Consider the following 15,872-nt stretch of genomic DNA (forward strand, 5'->3'; position numbering starts at 1 on the left):
CTCGGCTGCGGCCCCGCTACCGCCGCCGCCCTCCGCGCGCATGCGCCGCCGCCGCTACCACCGCCGCCGCCACCACCACCATGCCGCCCGCCCACCGCCGCGCCGCCCCCTGGCGGCCACACCCGGGCACAGCGGCTTCTCCACAGCAGCCAGAGCCCGGCTGGGGCTAAATAATTTCAGGTTTTTTGGCGTTCAAATCTCGATAAATGAAATCGGGGGGAAAACAAAAGTGCCTTTCTGCCGGCAATCCCCGCGCGATGCCGGGTTTCCTCTAAGAGAAAGGCTGTGGCAACTCCTCCAGCGCCGCCGTCTGGGCCTTTCTGAGGGGCCCAGCAAAATACTTATTTCTGTGAGAAGGGACCTGTTCGTCAAATCCCAACCGTGAGGAAAAAGGTAATTCCGAGCGCAATGTCAGGGTGCGGGTGGTGACCTGGGGGAAGAGGTGGCTCCATGCCCGCTCTGGAAGCCCGTGTCCCGGCTGAGGGGAGCCCCTTTGCCTGGCGCCTCATCCCCACCACCACAGCCCCAAGATGTCACCTCAGGAGGTGACATCCCGCTCTCCTCCAGCCACTCCAAGGTGTGACAGTGCCACCAGACACAGCAAAGTGCCCCAAAGGAGCTCGTTTTCCCAAAAGCAGCCACCCAGGAAGCCACGACGTGTGGCACCATATCACTCTCTGCAACGTTTTTTTAAAAAAAAAGAGATATGATGTGCCGTACCCCTTCCCAGAGTTTAGGAGTGATCTTACAGGACGCTTTGGGGGAAATAAATTGTGTTTGTCCAAAGCTGTCCTAATGCATTTATTCAGAATTTCAAGAATTGCCACTCCACATGCCATTACAGGTCCAGATCAGGCTTAAGACTAGTTCTGTCCGCTGCAGACATACCTGTGTGAGAAAAAGCCACGAAGTGTGATAAGGAGAGACAAGATACAGGTACGATAGGAAGACAAGTTTGGTCATGTGTGTTTCCCCCTCCCCCAAAATAAAGTAATTCCTATTATACAGAGCTATATCCTGCCTAATTCGGATGAGAATTAGCAAATAGCAGTGAAACTTTTCCGTAAGTCAGGAGAAATACACAGACCTTACAGCAATTAGAAAAACCCACCACGCTATTTTAATCATAGTAGAGAAAGGCACAGTTATTAAGCCATCCAAGTGAAGGGCTTTCACTTCTAGAAATCTCTTTTAGAAAATATATTCATACATTTTCGCACTTCACAAGATTTAGGTATGAAACCCCATTGTCGTAACTCTCTGAAGTTACTGCTTTAAAAAAGGTTTGTAACTTTTATCTCTAAAAATATAAATCTTTCACAGAATGCTACATGAAGATTCATAATTTAAAAGCTTCAGTTAAACTCTTCCCCAGAATAATCACCTCCTGAGAGTAAAAAGCACAGCAGGCTGCAGAGTTAAATGTGCTGACTTGAGATTCCCCATAGTATATGACTGCTTTGCATTTTAATGTTCTTTATTCTGTTAATACATGTTAGGGCCACACCTCGTGTGGGAGGAAGTTGCTTTTGCAATCCTTTTGTAGTATTTACTGTTGATAGGCAACACTTCTGGCGGGGAGCGAAGATACGATTGTTCCATTGTGAAGGTATAACTTTTACACAGCCATGTGGCATTTTAGTGTTTGGAATATATGAATCTCCATCTCGTGTCACTGTGGCTAAGAATAACAACCAAAGCTTTTCTTTGAAGGGCTTACTACTTGAATTTCCAGGTTGCCCTTATACGGGAGTCACTCTTCTGGTAGATGCCACCAGGGAAAAAACAAAATAAAAAAGGAAAGAAAAAAAAAAAGGTTAAGCCCTTTCTCTCTTCAAAAGTGGCTCAGGTCTGTACAGTAAAAACATCAGGGAGCACACCTGATCTGTGCTGACACACTCCCCTTGTGCATGTCAGAGGAGTACAGAAAGTAACTTAAGAGCATGGCAAGCTGCCTGGTAGCAAACTACCCACAATTATCTGTGTTACCCAACATCCTGTGAACATCTGCTTTAAAAGTATTCTCAAGTACTTTGTCCCTGGGGCCACATAATTCTTTTTTGTAGCAATTATGCAGAACACACCAAGCTGCTCGGTTAGCTCGGTACCAAACTTGTTTAACACCTCTCTCGAGTTTAAAGCCCGTTCTCCACCCGGACCCTCGTCCAGGTGTACCTTTGATACAACTTCAAATATCAAGAAGGGCTCAGAAGAGTAACCAGCCCTTTTTGAGCTTCCCTTTTGCCAGCCATGGGGGAAATGGGGCAGCTTTCCTGACTCACTGCTGTTTGGGCTCCAAAGGAAGCGCTGTGCAACATGACTCAATAAAGACAGGTTTCTGTAGCTTCCCTCCCTTCACATTTGCTTTTACAAAGACCATTTCCACTGGGTTGCTCAACACGCTGTACAAAGATAAGCTCCTTTTGCATTACCAGTATTCAAAGGAAAAAAAATAACCCAAAATGACTGAAGTAGTTTCTGATGGGTGCCAAGTCCCCAGATTTAAGTTAAATGAAAAATGACTGTTTATGTATACATTTTAATTTCAGCTCTATAAAAAAATAAAGACTGCGATCAGATAGACAGCGTATCTGAATTATGTATCTAAATTGACTTGGGTTTGGTAATCCCTTGTTAGGCTCATTTTTCTCTGAAATACTCTACATTCACGTAGAAGGCTCTGAATATTGTTTTCAGCCTCTGATAAAGCCCTTAATTCCGTATCAGCAGAACCCTTAATCAGGGCTTATCCTTCCATCTCCATTACTTTAATGTAAGCTACAGGACTGCAGGCTCCTGTAGCTTACATTAACCGGAGCCAGAGAGAAAGCCCACAGAGAACCACCCCAAGCTTGTGGTTTTTCAGAGGATCGACCGCCTCCCCAGAGCGCGAGGAGGAGACAATGTTTTGAGCAGAGACATGGGAAGTCCGTGTGGGCAACCCCACCACAGAGGCTCTTCCTGCTCCACCCAACCGCCCGCTACGGTTTGGAGAGACCCAGGCGTCGTGCCTGGAACCAGCCCTTCTGTCCAACGCAGGTTGTTCCTGCTCAAGGTCGACAAACCTTCACTGCCAACGGGGCTGTTTGCTTCTTTCTCACAGATGCTGGTACCGTAACTCCTTTATTCCCCAAGCTGAGACGATCGTGGGCTGGCAAAGGCAAACATTTCAAAGGCTGGTTTGGCACGGGACAGCTACACCGGCGCTGGTCTTGCAAGCAGCACATTTTATCTTTGTCATTAAAGGCTGCAGAGTTCCTTCAGTGCAGACAAGCTGCTACACATACAAGAGGGATAAATCTCACTACACCTGTCAGTCATTCACAGTTCAAATCTTCTCTTCACTTCATCTGCAATCATTTTTGCGATGGCAAGGGAGGAGGTGGCAGCAGGAGACGGGGCGTTCCTGACGTGAAGAACTCTGCTTCCGATATCTCCGCTGCCTCCATCGAATACAAAGTCATCTACCAAATTTCCATCAGTGTCCAGTGCTTGAGCTCTCACTCCGGACGGACCCCTGCGGAACAGAGCTCACCATTAGCAAGAAAAAGTTTTCTCAAGTCAGAAAATCAATTCTGTTCTGACCTCGTGAAGGTGCCCAGGGCAAGAATAAGGCAGGCAGACTGTGGAGTCAAAGCCCCGACAGGCTTTTGGGGGAGCAGTGGGTAGTTTAACACTTGTGAGGCAGAGTGGGAGATGTCTCAGAGCTGTTACTGTAAAACAAGGGGAGGAAGCCAAGCAGAGGATCTTCTGTTTCTCTCCTGGTTGTGAAGTTACTCTGCTCCCCTCCCACCCCCCCAAACATGCCCTGTCTTTTCGGAAAGGAAACTCTTTGTTTTGAAATAGCAAGCCTTGTCAAACATGAATTTCATGCCAATGGTACGCTGCCTCGGCTGGGTAACTCCCTTTTACCAGGCTCCAGCTTTTCTTATTCTGGATTTTCTCTCTGCAAATTGTTGGAGAGTTAAACCCACCTCCATGTACTTAAAAGCCTCACCTTTCCTCACAAGTCTCTTCAGTTCCTTGGCATTTCTAAACTCCTTTGAATTAGTTGCTCTCTCTCCACGCAGTAAGAAGCTGAATATGGTTTTATTGAGATGATTAAACTAAGTCAATATTCACTCAGTGGCAACCCACAGTCTGGCTTCTCCTCGGAATTTCATTAGTGTTTTGCTTTCTTTGTGACCTCAGATTATTTTCAGGCTACTGAACTTTATTGCTAGGATAAAGAGACTTTTTCTTTTTTGGTGAATATGTCATAATTGTGTATTTAAGCCTATGGAGAGCACAGAAAAATCACACAAATATTCATCAAAGTTGCCTATATGCAAACAAACAAAATATAAAAGGCCTTCCTGTAGAAAGTAGTTAAATGCTTCTACGCTTCAGTAGCATATTTTGGTGGAGGAAGGGAGTAAGAAAACACTACATATGCTACTGTTAAAAATAAGAGATTTAACATGCTACTAACTAGAACTTTCTTTACCTGAGCACATCATTGACAGTGACCTCAGGGATGAACTTCTGAAGCTGCTTCACCTGCGCGCTAAGAGAACAGGCTCTGTACATCTCACTCAGGCCATAAGAGAGGTTGCTCAGCACAAGCTTCCATAACCCACTGTCAAGAGAAAATGTAACTGCAGTAAGAATAAATCTTCCATAATAAATGCAGTCCTGTCAAACTAACACTAAGAAGGCAGCGAATGCAACTGCACGGCAAGAGTTCCCATTTCCAACGTCAGTAATCCATCATGTTTCTACTTGAGAAATATGTTTGTCCTTCTCCGCTTCAACAGACCTTGTTTATAGAGCACATTTACATTCTTTCGTTGAGAATTAACTCTGAACTCATCCTTCCTATTTCCAGGATTTTTCTCTGGTCCAGTCAAATGGTAAGAGACAAAAAACCCACACGCACGAGGGAAGATGCTTGAGACCCTTTTTCACAATCATTTTGGAAAGATCATCATACTCCTAAAACCCTCAGCTTTCAGTCAATGAATCTTGCTATGTCTTTACAAATCTTGTTTGTTTGCTTTGCTTTCCTCCAGTCTTCCAGTATAGAAATCTATCAACAATGAGCAAGATGCTTTCAACTCTTTAATAAACTGCATTAAGTTGAGCTCTTTGCCAGAATGTTTTTTTTTCCAATTCCCTGACCTGTTCTGCAGCCTCTCACGGAATCACAGAATGGTTAGAGCTGGAAGGGACCCAATTGCCTGACCTGTTGTGCAGCCTCTCACGGAATCATAGAATGGTTAGAGCTGGAAGAGACTTTAAAGATCATCCAGTTCCAACCCCCTGCCCTGGGCAGGGACACCTCCCACCAGACCAGGTTGCTCCAAGCCCCCTCCAACCTGGCCTTGAACCCCTCCAGGGATGGGGCAGCCACAGCTTCTCTGGCCAACCTGGGCCAGGCTCTCACCACCCTCACGGTCAAGATTTTCATCCTAAAATCTCATCTACATCTCCCCTCTTCCAGTTTGAAGCCATTACCCCTTGTCCTATCACTACATGCCCTTGGGAAAAGTCCCTCTCCAGCTTTCCTGTAGGCCCCCTTTAGGTATCGGAAGGCCGCTATAGGGTCCCCCCGGAGCCTCCTCTTCTCCAGGCACTCCACTCTCCATGGATCCTCCCCACTACTGCCACATTCTAATGTCTAATTTCTAAAATTAATCTAAGTTCTAAAATTGAGCACTTAGTAATGGTCTATCGAGCCCTTCATAATGAAGCAAGATTTCTCTTGCCTTCTACACATACGCCGTTCATTTCTGTTTGCAATTTTAGTGATGATTCCCAATTCCTCTGACATGCACCTGGGCATTTTTTAAATGTGTATTGATGGTCTGACAAAGTTTAACATGGCAACTCAGACCACTCCGTGTTCTCTCTTCCAAGCATCCTCTGCAGGTATTTTAATTACACTGTCGAGGTTGATTAAAACATCCCACGGCATCGGACCAAAACCAACCCTGGAAGAGCTCCACCAGCAGCACTGTGGCTCACCAGCACCTTGCCATGAGCAGCCGCATTCTCAGACCAGCTGAGACATGTCTGGGGAGTTTATGAAAATTCAAATATTAGGTCACATAAAGTCAAGCGTCTTGGAGAAGTCTCCACCCTTATCAGCACAACTGTCTTGAAAACACACCAAAAAAACTTGGCAAAAGCAGGCATTTTGACAAGAAGTAGCTTCTCTATGGTCCCTTCCAACTCTAAAAATTCTGAGGTTGATTAAAACATCACACAGCATCAGACCAAAACCAACCCTGGAAGAGCTCCACCAGCAGCACTGTGGCTCACCAGCACCTTGCCATGAGCAGCCGCATTCTCAGACCAGCTGAGACATGTCTGGGGAGTTTATGAAAATTCAAATATTAGGTCACATAAAGTCAAGCGTCTTGGAGAAGTCTCCACCCTTATCAGCACAACTGTCTTGAAAACACACCAAAAAAACTTGGCAAAAGCAGGCATTTTGACAAGAAGTAGCTTCTCTATGGTCCCTTCCAACTCTAAAAATTCAGTGAAATTCCACGGTGTCCCAAGCTGATGTTTAAATAACTGCGTTCAGCAGATGAGAAGATATTACCTGTACATTACAGCATCTAGAAACTCTCCAGCACTGAAGTCAAACAAGCTGTAGCCCTCTCTCTTGAAGGCCAGGACCGCGTTGGGACCCAGCCAAATGCTGCCGTCCATCCTTGGCGTGAAATGAAAGCCCAGAAATGGGAACCGAGGATTGGGAACCTAGAGGGGGACACAGCAAACTCAGCCAGGAAACGTGGAAAACTTTTGTGAAGAGGAAAGTACAGACATTAACAGTTTACTGTGCGAGAGAGTGAATAAAACAGACCACAACACAGCAAAGGAGTTGTCCTCTCTATAAATGGAAATAACTATTTTTAAATGAACAAGCGAAAAAGGAAGTAAATTAAATTTTCCATTTTATTTCCAATCATTACAACAAAATTTGGGTCATATAACCATACAATTGGCTCCTGCCCTGGTTTTTCTGCTTTTTTAAATTGTGCAGTTATAGCACATAACTAATTTAAAACAATGAAGAACAGAGCAGGGCCAAGTAAGGCTGCATCTTAGGTAAAAGCAAAACAAACAACAGGGGAAAAAGAAATATACATGATTTCTCAGGATATAAATCAACCCACAACAAAACCAACGGCACACTAATGCTATTCAGCAGTAGTAATTATGCTGTAATAAAATAGGTTATAAAATATTAGGAAAACCTCACCATACCTGTGTTGCTCAGAACAACGTGCAGTTACCAAGCCTGATTAATGCTAATAATAAATACCTGCAGTTTCTTTTTTGTTTGCAAATGGAAAACAGTGTAACTGTGTGCGACGGCTGAAACAAAAATAAGCTGTGTGTGTGCAGGTACAAGTATTAAATAAACACACCTCTACACGCCCTGGCACTTTCAGATCTTTAGCTATTTAGAAAAGGTGACTACAGAGGTGACACAGGCTGAAAATCAGCAAGTAGTGGGTATTTCTCACAAACCAGTATTGCTATGGCTAAAAAGTGCTTTAAGATATGGTCCTTTTCTGTGTTCAGTGCATTGATTTTCCTGCTAAAACCATGCCTTTAATACTTTTGAAGCTAAGTTCAACCACTGCACAAACTATATTACATTTCTGGTAACATACCCCTAGGAATCATGCAATTTTCTAGTGTTTAGCTGGGAAATTCAAGTTCATATTCAGAAAGGCAGGACTTCAATGTATTGCACCAATCAACTAAAATGCTGCTCTAGGAATTCTCTCTTCTTGCTCACTAACTTCCATTTTCTGTCTGGGATTCCTCCTCTTGATCACACTATTTGTCTGTATTAGATGGGTGAAAGCTTGTCCTTTTCCTCTTGTGCCTATTTTTTGTCATAATTCAAAGTAAATTCAAAATAAAGCTAATTCAAAGATGAGGCTGAAAGACAAATACCTAAATCCAAGCTTTTGGGTATTAGGACACAAGATTAAACTCTACATCTAAGTAATTAATTATTTACCGTTGTCCCTCATTGACTTCTGAATCCTGCCAACAGATTTATTTTATAACGCGAAGAAAGAAGCCAGGTTTTTGTGGGCATGTGGCTTTCATGCTAAACGGTTCATTCTTTCCCTATTAAAAAACCAAAAACACAAACAAAAAAAAAAGCCAAACCGGAGAGTACATACCGGATAAATATTTCCTTTAACCATATAGGAAAACCCCAACTGGCGATAGTTTCCCATGTGGTACTTCTACCTGTTCCTCAAGAATTAACAAAACAAAATTATTCTCTCAGAAAGCAACTGAATTTACATCCACAGGTATCACTATCTGCAGTCTAACAGAAATAACTGTGTAATATTGCCCTTATTTCTGTAGTTTCAGCAGTTCTTAGAGTGCACCATGAAAGCCAAACCGGAGAGTACGTACCGGATAAATATTTCCTTTAACCATATAGCACTTTTCTGGTTTTAGCACCAAATAATCCCCACGGAAGGGCACGATCCGAGGTTCGGGGCTGCAGCCGCTGATCTCCGAGAGCCGGTCTGAGTAAAGTCCTGCACAGGTCACAATGTGCCGACAGTAGATTTCCTCACCCTGTCCAAAACAAAACAAAACACACAAAAATTCAACGTATCTACTAAAAAACCACCCATTGCCCCAAAGAAGAGTCCAGATATTTTCTCCTCGTGGCTTTCTGATGATGAAATGATTCTAGATGCCTCCCTATCGTTTTTATAGATGCCGAAGACTCAAAGCAAACATGAAAACAGGTGTTTCTCCCCAAATGATTTAAGTGATGAAAGGAGTGCTTGGAAACAACAAGCACAAGAATGTGCAAATAAAGAAGATAAGGGACATACACAGTGAAACATAAGCCAGGCAGTGAAAAGTTATACTTTCATTATTATTCCCAGTAGGAATAATTATTCCACCAGGACTCAACATGAATTCTTAAGAAAAGGAGAAACAGTTTCCTATTAAGCAATTAAATCTTCAACTTAGTTCTTACCTTTGAGTTCCTAACAACGACTGGGTATTTCAGCCCTGTAACAGAATTAGACAAGAGAAGAATATGTAACAGAAAACTGTCAGAACAAGCAACTTGCCACCATTAAGGGTTCTTCCACTGGGAGATCTCCAAGCTCTGGAGCAGCTACTGTTAACATAACTGATATTGTTGCATGTAATTATATTTAGGAATCAACAGGTTTTTTTAAAAAATTTTTCCATATATGTACCAGCACAGATCCAACCTGCCTTCCAAGGTAAAGAAAAAGCACTATCATACAAATACATATGTGACATTCAGCTAAATCTGATCTTAGTAGGAGAGTAAAAGAGAGAAAGTAGGTTGTTCTGTCATTTTCTTCCACCAGCATTAGATGTTTCAGCTGAAGGGTGACCTGCCTGAGAAAAAAAAATGAGCTTGCTCCATATTCTAACATAATTTTGCCTTTTGTCTCTGCTCTATGAGACAGAAAGGTTCAGAAACGTGATTTCAGTCAAAGCAAATGTGTTTTGAGCAGGATCTGTGGCAGGACTGTAGCAAATAAGAAGGGTAAAAAACCTGCCTTACCGTCGTCACTTTCTGAAGAGCTTTCTTTAGCCATCTCCATGTTTGTAACTTCAAAATCAGTCAAGATTGTGCCACCTGCTTCCTGGAAGTCTTCAGCGTAGGACTGGGCCACTTGTTTGTAATTCACGATGCCAGTATAAGGAGAATCAAGGGCCATCAGACCCTGGAACAGTATGGAGATACAGAAGAACAGTGAAGGCTGTACACAGACTTTGGAATGGCAAATGCATATGAAGGATAAAAAGTTCCAGAAATAAACAGATACATTTATTTTTATTGACAATTATATTTCTCCTGGGTTTTGAGGCTCTTTTAAACTTGTCGACCCTGCCAATTACCTCAAGGCCAGAAACGTATTTATGTTAAATTATAACATTATACGAGAAACTGAGGTCTTACACGCCAAATAAAAATAAGCAAATCCCTTACCCTGCAGAAGGGTTCTTTGGCTTGTATTTCCTTCGGTCCAATCAGCCTCAGACCTGGGACGTTGTTCTGCAGCCCCCGTTCATACAGAGCTTTGAGTCTTGGAATTTCATCTTGTTCAACGGCTACAATTAGCTTCAGAAAGGATAACAAGGTGCACCAGTGAGCAAAGCATACAAAGCCAGTTCAGGATTGGCACCAAGCCCAAGCCAACAGCGAACGGGTGAACTGTAAATTATAATTCGGGGCAGGGGGGGGAAATGTGGTTTGTGCCATTAGTGGCACAAGATTCTATAAATACCTATTATTACTAAGAAAGCACCTATATATTAAGGAGAGTGAAAAACAAACATTGAACTGTAGTTTAAGTTACTGCCAATGGATAATATTTGCTAAAGTAGCATAAGACTACAAACTTGACTGTGAAAGAAGAGAATATGACTTTAAAGAGCCACTGGGACGCTTCCAAAAATAAAACTGACCTTAACCCAAGATGTACAAATCTCAGTCTTGATACAAGAGTAAGGACACGTTCCGTCACCGTGTTTAAACTGAACTGCACCAGCTCCACTGTGCTTCACCATGTAATTAGCTCACACCTATCACAAGACGTTTGTCCAGACAATGAACTGTCTGTACAAAGTTTGCACAGACCAAGTTTGCCAGGCCCAGCCCAGGTCTGCCAACACAGGCACCTTTGCACTGAGAAGGCAGCGTGATCTCCAAACCTGGGGCTGCTTTATGTAAAACAACCTGTAAAGCCTCAACATCACAGAAGCATAGAATTCTCTGGGTTGGAAGGGACCTTTCTGATCATTGACTCCAACCATCAACCCAGCACGGACAAAACTATCACTAACCCCTGTCCCTCAGCACCACGTCTGCCCAGTTTTTAAATCCCTCCAGGGATGGGGACTCCACCACAGAATCACAGAATCTTCTAGGTTGGAAGGGACCTTAAAGATCATCTTGTCCAACCGTCAACCCAACTGACAAAAATAGACACCCACACAACAAACAAGGAGGATCGCAGCCCATTCCAGTGTTTGACAACCCTTCTGGAGAAGAAATTTTTCCTAATATCCATCCTAAACCTCGCCTGGTGGAACTTGAGGCCGTTTCCTCTTGTCCCATCGCCTGTTCCTTGGGAGAAGAGACCGACCCCCCCTGGCTACACCCTCCTTTCAGGGAGTTGGAGAAAGCGAGAAGGTCTCCCCTCAGCCTCCTTTTCTCCAGGCTGAACACCCCCAGCTCCCTCAGCCTCTCCTCACAAGACTTGTGCTCCAGACCCCTCACCAGCTCCATTGCCCTTCTCTGGACCCGCTCCAGCCCCTCAATGTCTTTCCTGTCTCGAGGGGCCCAAAACTGGACACAGCCCTCGAGGTGGGGCCTCATCTTCCCTGGAATAAAGGCTGTGGGGGAGGTGATGCAGAAGTACACAAATCTGGTGTCAGCAAAGGACCAACAATGCTGCTGGGTCGGTCCAAGGTCAAACTGGTTCCTACAGAGCAATTCTGCTGGCTCGGTGCTTTTTGTTGAGAGGAGGCTCGTAACTCCAGGTGTAGGGCTCAGCAAATCCACAGTGCCACCTTGTGACCAGCGCCGCAGCCAAGGGAGCCCAGTATGAACCGGGGACAACTGCCACCAGCCTTGGTTCGAGGGCCAGGGACACTGTCACCTCCAGGGATGTCTGCTCTGTGCTGCAGATCTGGCAGGGATCTGCACCCAGCTCCCAGAGGGTGCTGAGATACGGGGCCTCGTAGGGACGCTTGTCACATCAGCATCACACATTTAAGAGAAAGGCTCATGCTGTCCAAGAGGTTTATGAGCAACCTGGAAAGGGGCAGGGAGGTGGGACAGTCTGACGATGGTCTGAAGTGACTCAAGGTGCTTCAGACAAGAGGTGACCATTAAGAACAGCAGAGGGACCTTCCGAGGGGAAGGAGCGACTAACGAAACGGCAGATTAAATTAAATGCAGAAAAACATGGAATGACAATGACAGAAAAAGCAGTTGCAGCCTCATGTATAAAATGATAGATTCTAAGTTCAAAGTTATCACTCGGCACCAAGATTTTGGGGTTAGAGTAGACAACCCTGTGGAAACATCAGCTCAGTGCCTAGCAACAGCTGAAAAGCCCTAAATTGAATATTAGGAACAACTAGGAAAAGGATATAGGATAATACAAAGAACTCTGCAATTTCAAGGCAAAAATCCAGAGTCTGACCACAGCTGGAATGCTGGGCACAGCTGTGGTCCTCATCTCCTATCAAAGAGGCATTAAACGAGAAATGGTTCAGAGAACGACAACAGGGTGGAGAGAATCATGAAAAAGCTTCTCCAAAAGGAACAGCTGATCAGATTAAGAATGACAGGGTGGAGAGAATCAAGAAAAAGCTCCTCCAAAAGGAACAGCTGATCAGATTAAGACTAAGTAAGGGGTGACTTTGGGGGAGGAGGGCACATAAAATGATGTGGAACTTGGAAGGTGTGAGCACACATCAACTGTTCACCCCCTCTTCCAACACAAGGGCCTGGAGGCATCAGAGGGGGCTTGTAGGAGCCAGTTTCAAAACGATGTAACTTTTCAGCAGGTTGTCCATCTCCACAACTGCTCATCAAAGGGTGCTCTGAGGCAAAAGCTTTTAATCAAAAAACACTTGGAAGAAAAATCCATTGAGGGTCACTATGGAAACAACAGATGGGGCTCAGAAAATAACCTGAGATGGAAAAAGTTGGAAGCTGGAACAATTAATAATTTGGTTGTGCTGTTCTCCTTCCTCCCCTGGTCTCTGTTTATAGACGCTTCCAGAAACAGGACATAGGGCTGGGCAGACCCCAAGCTGAATTAGCGCAGCCACTCTCCTCCTCAGCATCTCAGGCTGAGTTAGCTGGGTGTATCACGGTATAAATGCATGTAGCTGGGTGACATCTGGAGCTGCTTCCAAGTCAGGGAGTCTTTTTGGAGCCTGACAGACCAAGAAGTATGGCGTGTACACACTGAGAGCCTTTGTGTGCCTTGGAATTACACAGGTGGCCCTCCATGGGGCATGGACTCCACCATTTATTTGGGTTCAGCCCCCAGATAAGGACAATTATTATTTAGGCCCAGAAAAGGAACTGATTTGAGTTGCTGGAAAGAAGAAAACAAAAAAAGGCACGTTCATCCCGAAGGTAACAAGTGCTGCAGAAACTCCTCTCTTGGGAGAAAGGCCACAAGCAGGTCTAAGCTATACATTGTAACATACATTATACAGCCTCAGTTTCCAAAGGTAAAATAAAGCACCAAGCAGCTCCTGTACCTTCCCGCACTGTTTATAGGGTATTCCCTTCTGGTCACAGTACTGGTAGCAGAGGGCTGCCCCCTGCACACACAGCTTGGCTTTCAGAGATCCAGGCTGGTAGTAAATCCCACTGTGAATCACGCCGCTGTTACGTCCACTCTGGTGATGAGCTAAACAGAAAGAAGAATACCTTATTAAAATACATGTCAAAATACAGGTCATTCCTTCATTATTTCAGCTGTCAGAAGAGAGAGCAATTTGAGGTCCTGCCCTAAATCAGCGTTACAAGAAGAGATGCTCAAACAAGGTGACTGCACAGCAAACACAATTCCTCCCTCGGCCTCAAAAGGCTAGAAAAATACTGACACTGAGACCTAGTTAATAATAAACCATCACCGTTTGTAACATGGAAAGAAAAAACAAAGGAAAAGGGGAAATTTAAAAATAAAAAGGAAAAAAAATAACAAGTTTTCCACCCAAGAGCTACAATTGGAGGCCAATCAATCAAAATTTTCTACGTGTTAAAATGAAGATATTCAATTTTTAAAATGAAAGGCATCCTTAAAGGCCTCATCTCACATGATGTCTGTGCAACCCTCCGTTTCTTTGGACGTGTTGGCAGGGCTGGTGGGCTTTTTGGGTGTTTGTGAACTGGATCGGGTTGCTATTTCCTCCCTGTAACTAAGTAAAATAGAGGTGAAAAAGGTCACAAGCATTTCCATTGAAGTAATTTGGGCAGGTTCTCCCTCTTAAAATATTGATGCCCAAAGGTCACTCCTGCTTCGCGCTCACACAGCTGTTAAGGTCTTCATGCAGGTCTCGTCTTGGGGATAAAAAGCCACTCTGTATCACACAGGTAACATCTCAAGAGCAAGGTCTGGCCTGGCTGATGGGGCTATTTACAGCGAGAGCTTGGGCTGACAGGTCTTATTTTGAATTCTCCACTGGCATGATCGCTTGGGGTTGCTCCTACCTCCCCTGAGCGACGGGGTACCTGCATGAGCACTCAGTGTGAAGGTTCCTTATGATGAACTTGTGCTCCTACTTGAGTGACCTTTCAAACAACGGAGTAACAGGGCTCCTTCTTTCTTATTTCAAAGCCCCAGTGCAGAGTCCCTCAAGATTTCCTGTGGAAGCAGGCAACACCAGGCACTGAGCCATTTTACCCCAGCTAATGCGGGGTCAGCGATTAGTGATATCGTCACAGCGATCCCTGTGTTAGCCCTTTGCCTTCCACCTGCCATGCAAACGACAGCACCTCGTGCAGCACTCACAGGGAGAGCCAGAAACATGGGGCAAGTGCCTCTGGTTCACAGCTCTGGCAATTAATTGCCAAGGTGTGGACTTTGCCCAGACCAGCAGCTCCCAGACGTTTCCAAGCAGCTCTACTTCCCAGCCCTCCCTCTCTACCCACCAACCATCACCGTTTGTTGTTCGCTTCTTCACTCTTCTCCTCATGCTCCACCAAAAAGCTGTCCTGGCACCATTTCTCAGCTGATCCTCTGCCTCCCACCCCATGCAGTACCAAACCAGACCTGCCCCTGCCCATCTGCGGCCGGCACCGCTCCTTACGAGAGTCATTCACCCTCCTTGTCCTTGTCCCCAAAATCCCAGGCCAGTAGGACCTGCTGCTTTCAAACAACGAAGGGGCAACGTTCAGTCTTCCTTAACTTAAAGTCCCAACTTGAAGTGCCAGCAGTGAAGCACAGGCTGATGACAGCTCTGCTTTTCCACTGAAGGATGCGTCCTTGAGCAAAGTAAGGAAGAAATGCCCCTTCAGGGCAAAGCCAGGAAGGAAGATGCTCTTCCCAGGGGGAATCACAGAATGGTTTGAGGGGGAAGGGACCTTAAGGATCATCCAGTCCTAGCCCCTGCGCAGGGCAGGGACACCTCCCACCACACCAGGTTGCTCCAAGCCCCCTCCAACCTGGCCTTGAACCCCTCCAGGGATGGGGCAGCCACAGCTTCTCTGGGCAACCTGGGCCAGGCTCTCACCACCCTCCCACCAAAGATTCTTCCTAATATCTCATCTCAATCTCCCCTCTTCCAGTTTGAAGCCATTACCCCTTGTCCTATCACTACATGCCCTCGGAAAAGTCCCTCCCCATCTCTCCTGGAGCCCCTTTAGGAACTAGAAGGGGCTCTAAGGTCTTCCTGGAGTCTTCTCTTCTCCCATTCCAGCAAGAAGGACAGATGTTCTCCCTTGGCTGCCCGTCCACCCAAACCCTGAGCTTCCCTTTGCGTGTACGTTCATAAAACACTGAGGCTTTGGCCAGCGTGTGCCCTGAGCGCAGATTCCCGACAGACTGACACCCGGCAGCCCCAAGCCCCGGGGGGAGGCAGCCCCCCCGCCACCATACCTAGCTCCTGCTCCTTCTCCAGCACGGCCAAGGCGAGCGAGGGGTGCCGCCGGACGAGCTCCCGGGCCGAGGCCAGCCCCACGATTCCCGCGCCCACCACCGCCACGTCGAAAGTGCTGTCGACAGACAGACAGACACGGGCCGTGAGCTCGCCCCCACAGCCTGAGGGGACGGCGACCCTGAGGGGAAGGCGACGACCCGGCCCCGGCCCCC

At 45.7% G+C, this 15,872-nt stretch overlaps 3 protein-coding genes across 3 annotated transcripts in view; 1 reads left to right on the forward strand and 2 right to left on the reverse strand.

The window, feature by feature from the left end:
* The window catches only part of SOS2 (SOS Ras/Rho guanine nucleotide exchange factor 2), a 54,350-nt gene extending 54,268 nt beyond the window's left edge, over positions 1 to 82 (reverse strand). Inside the window, exon 1 of the mRNA XM_014936767.1 lies at positions 41 to 82. Within this exon, the coding sequence (XP_014792253.1) occupies positions 41 to 82 (42 nt within the window). The remainder of the gene's footprint in view (positions 1 to 40) is intronic.
* A 693-nt stretch (positions 83 to 775) lies between these two features.
* The window catches only part of L2HGDH (L-2-hydroxyglutarate dehydrogenase), a 15,150-nt gene continuing 53 nt past the window's right edge, over positions 776 to 15,872 (reverse strand). The window contains exons 2-10 of the mRNA XM_014936768.1: positions 15,660 to 15,821; positions 13,318 to 13,469; positions 10,019 to 10,150; positions 9,590 to 9,752; positions 9,023 to 9,057; positions 8,440 to 8,607; positions 6,590 to 6,747; positions 4,487 to 4,618; positions 776 to 3,517 (exon numbers count right to left, since the gene is read on the reverse strand). Of these exons, the coding sequence (XP_014792254.1) occupies positions 3,322 to 3,517; positions 4,487 to 4,618; positions 6,590 to 6,747; positions 8,440 to 8,607; positions 9,023 to 9,057; positions 9,590 to 9,752; positions 10,019 to 10,150; positions 13,318 to 13,469; positions 15,660 to 15,821 (1,298 nt within the window). The 3' untranslated portion in view covers positions 776 to 3,321. The remainder of the gene's footprint in view (positions 3,518 to 4,486; positions 4,619 to 6,589; positions 6,748 to 8,439; positions 8,608 to 9,022; positions 9,058 to 9,589; positions 9,753 to 10,018; positions 10,151 to 13,317; positions 13,470 to 15,659; positions 15,822 to 15,872) is intronic.
* ATP5S (ATP synthase, H+ transporting, mitochondrial Fo complex subunit s (factor B)) overlaps positions 15,698 to 15,872 on the forward strand; it is a 3,775-nt gene continuing 3,600 nt past the window's right edge. Inside the window, exon 1 of the mRNA XM_014936794.1 lies at positions 15,698 to 15,772. The gene's annotated coding sequence lies outside the window, so the exon portion shown is untranslated. The remainder of the gene's footprint in view (positions 15,773 to 15,872) is intronic.

The sequence above is a fragment of the Calidris pugnax genome, unplaced genomic scaffold, assembly GCF_001431845.1.
Source record: "Calidris pugnax isolate Ruff unplaced genomic scaffold, ASM143184v1 scaffold10, whole genome shotgun sequence".
In the NCBI taxonomy this organism is placed as follows: Eukaryota; Metazoa; Chordata; class Aves; order Charadriiformes; family Scolopacidae; genus Calidris; species Calidris pugnax.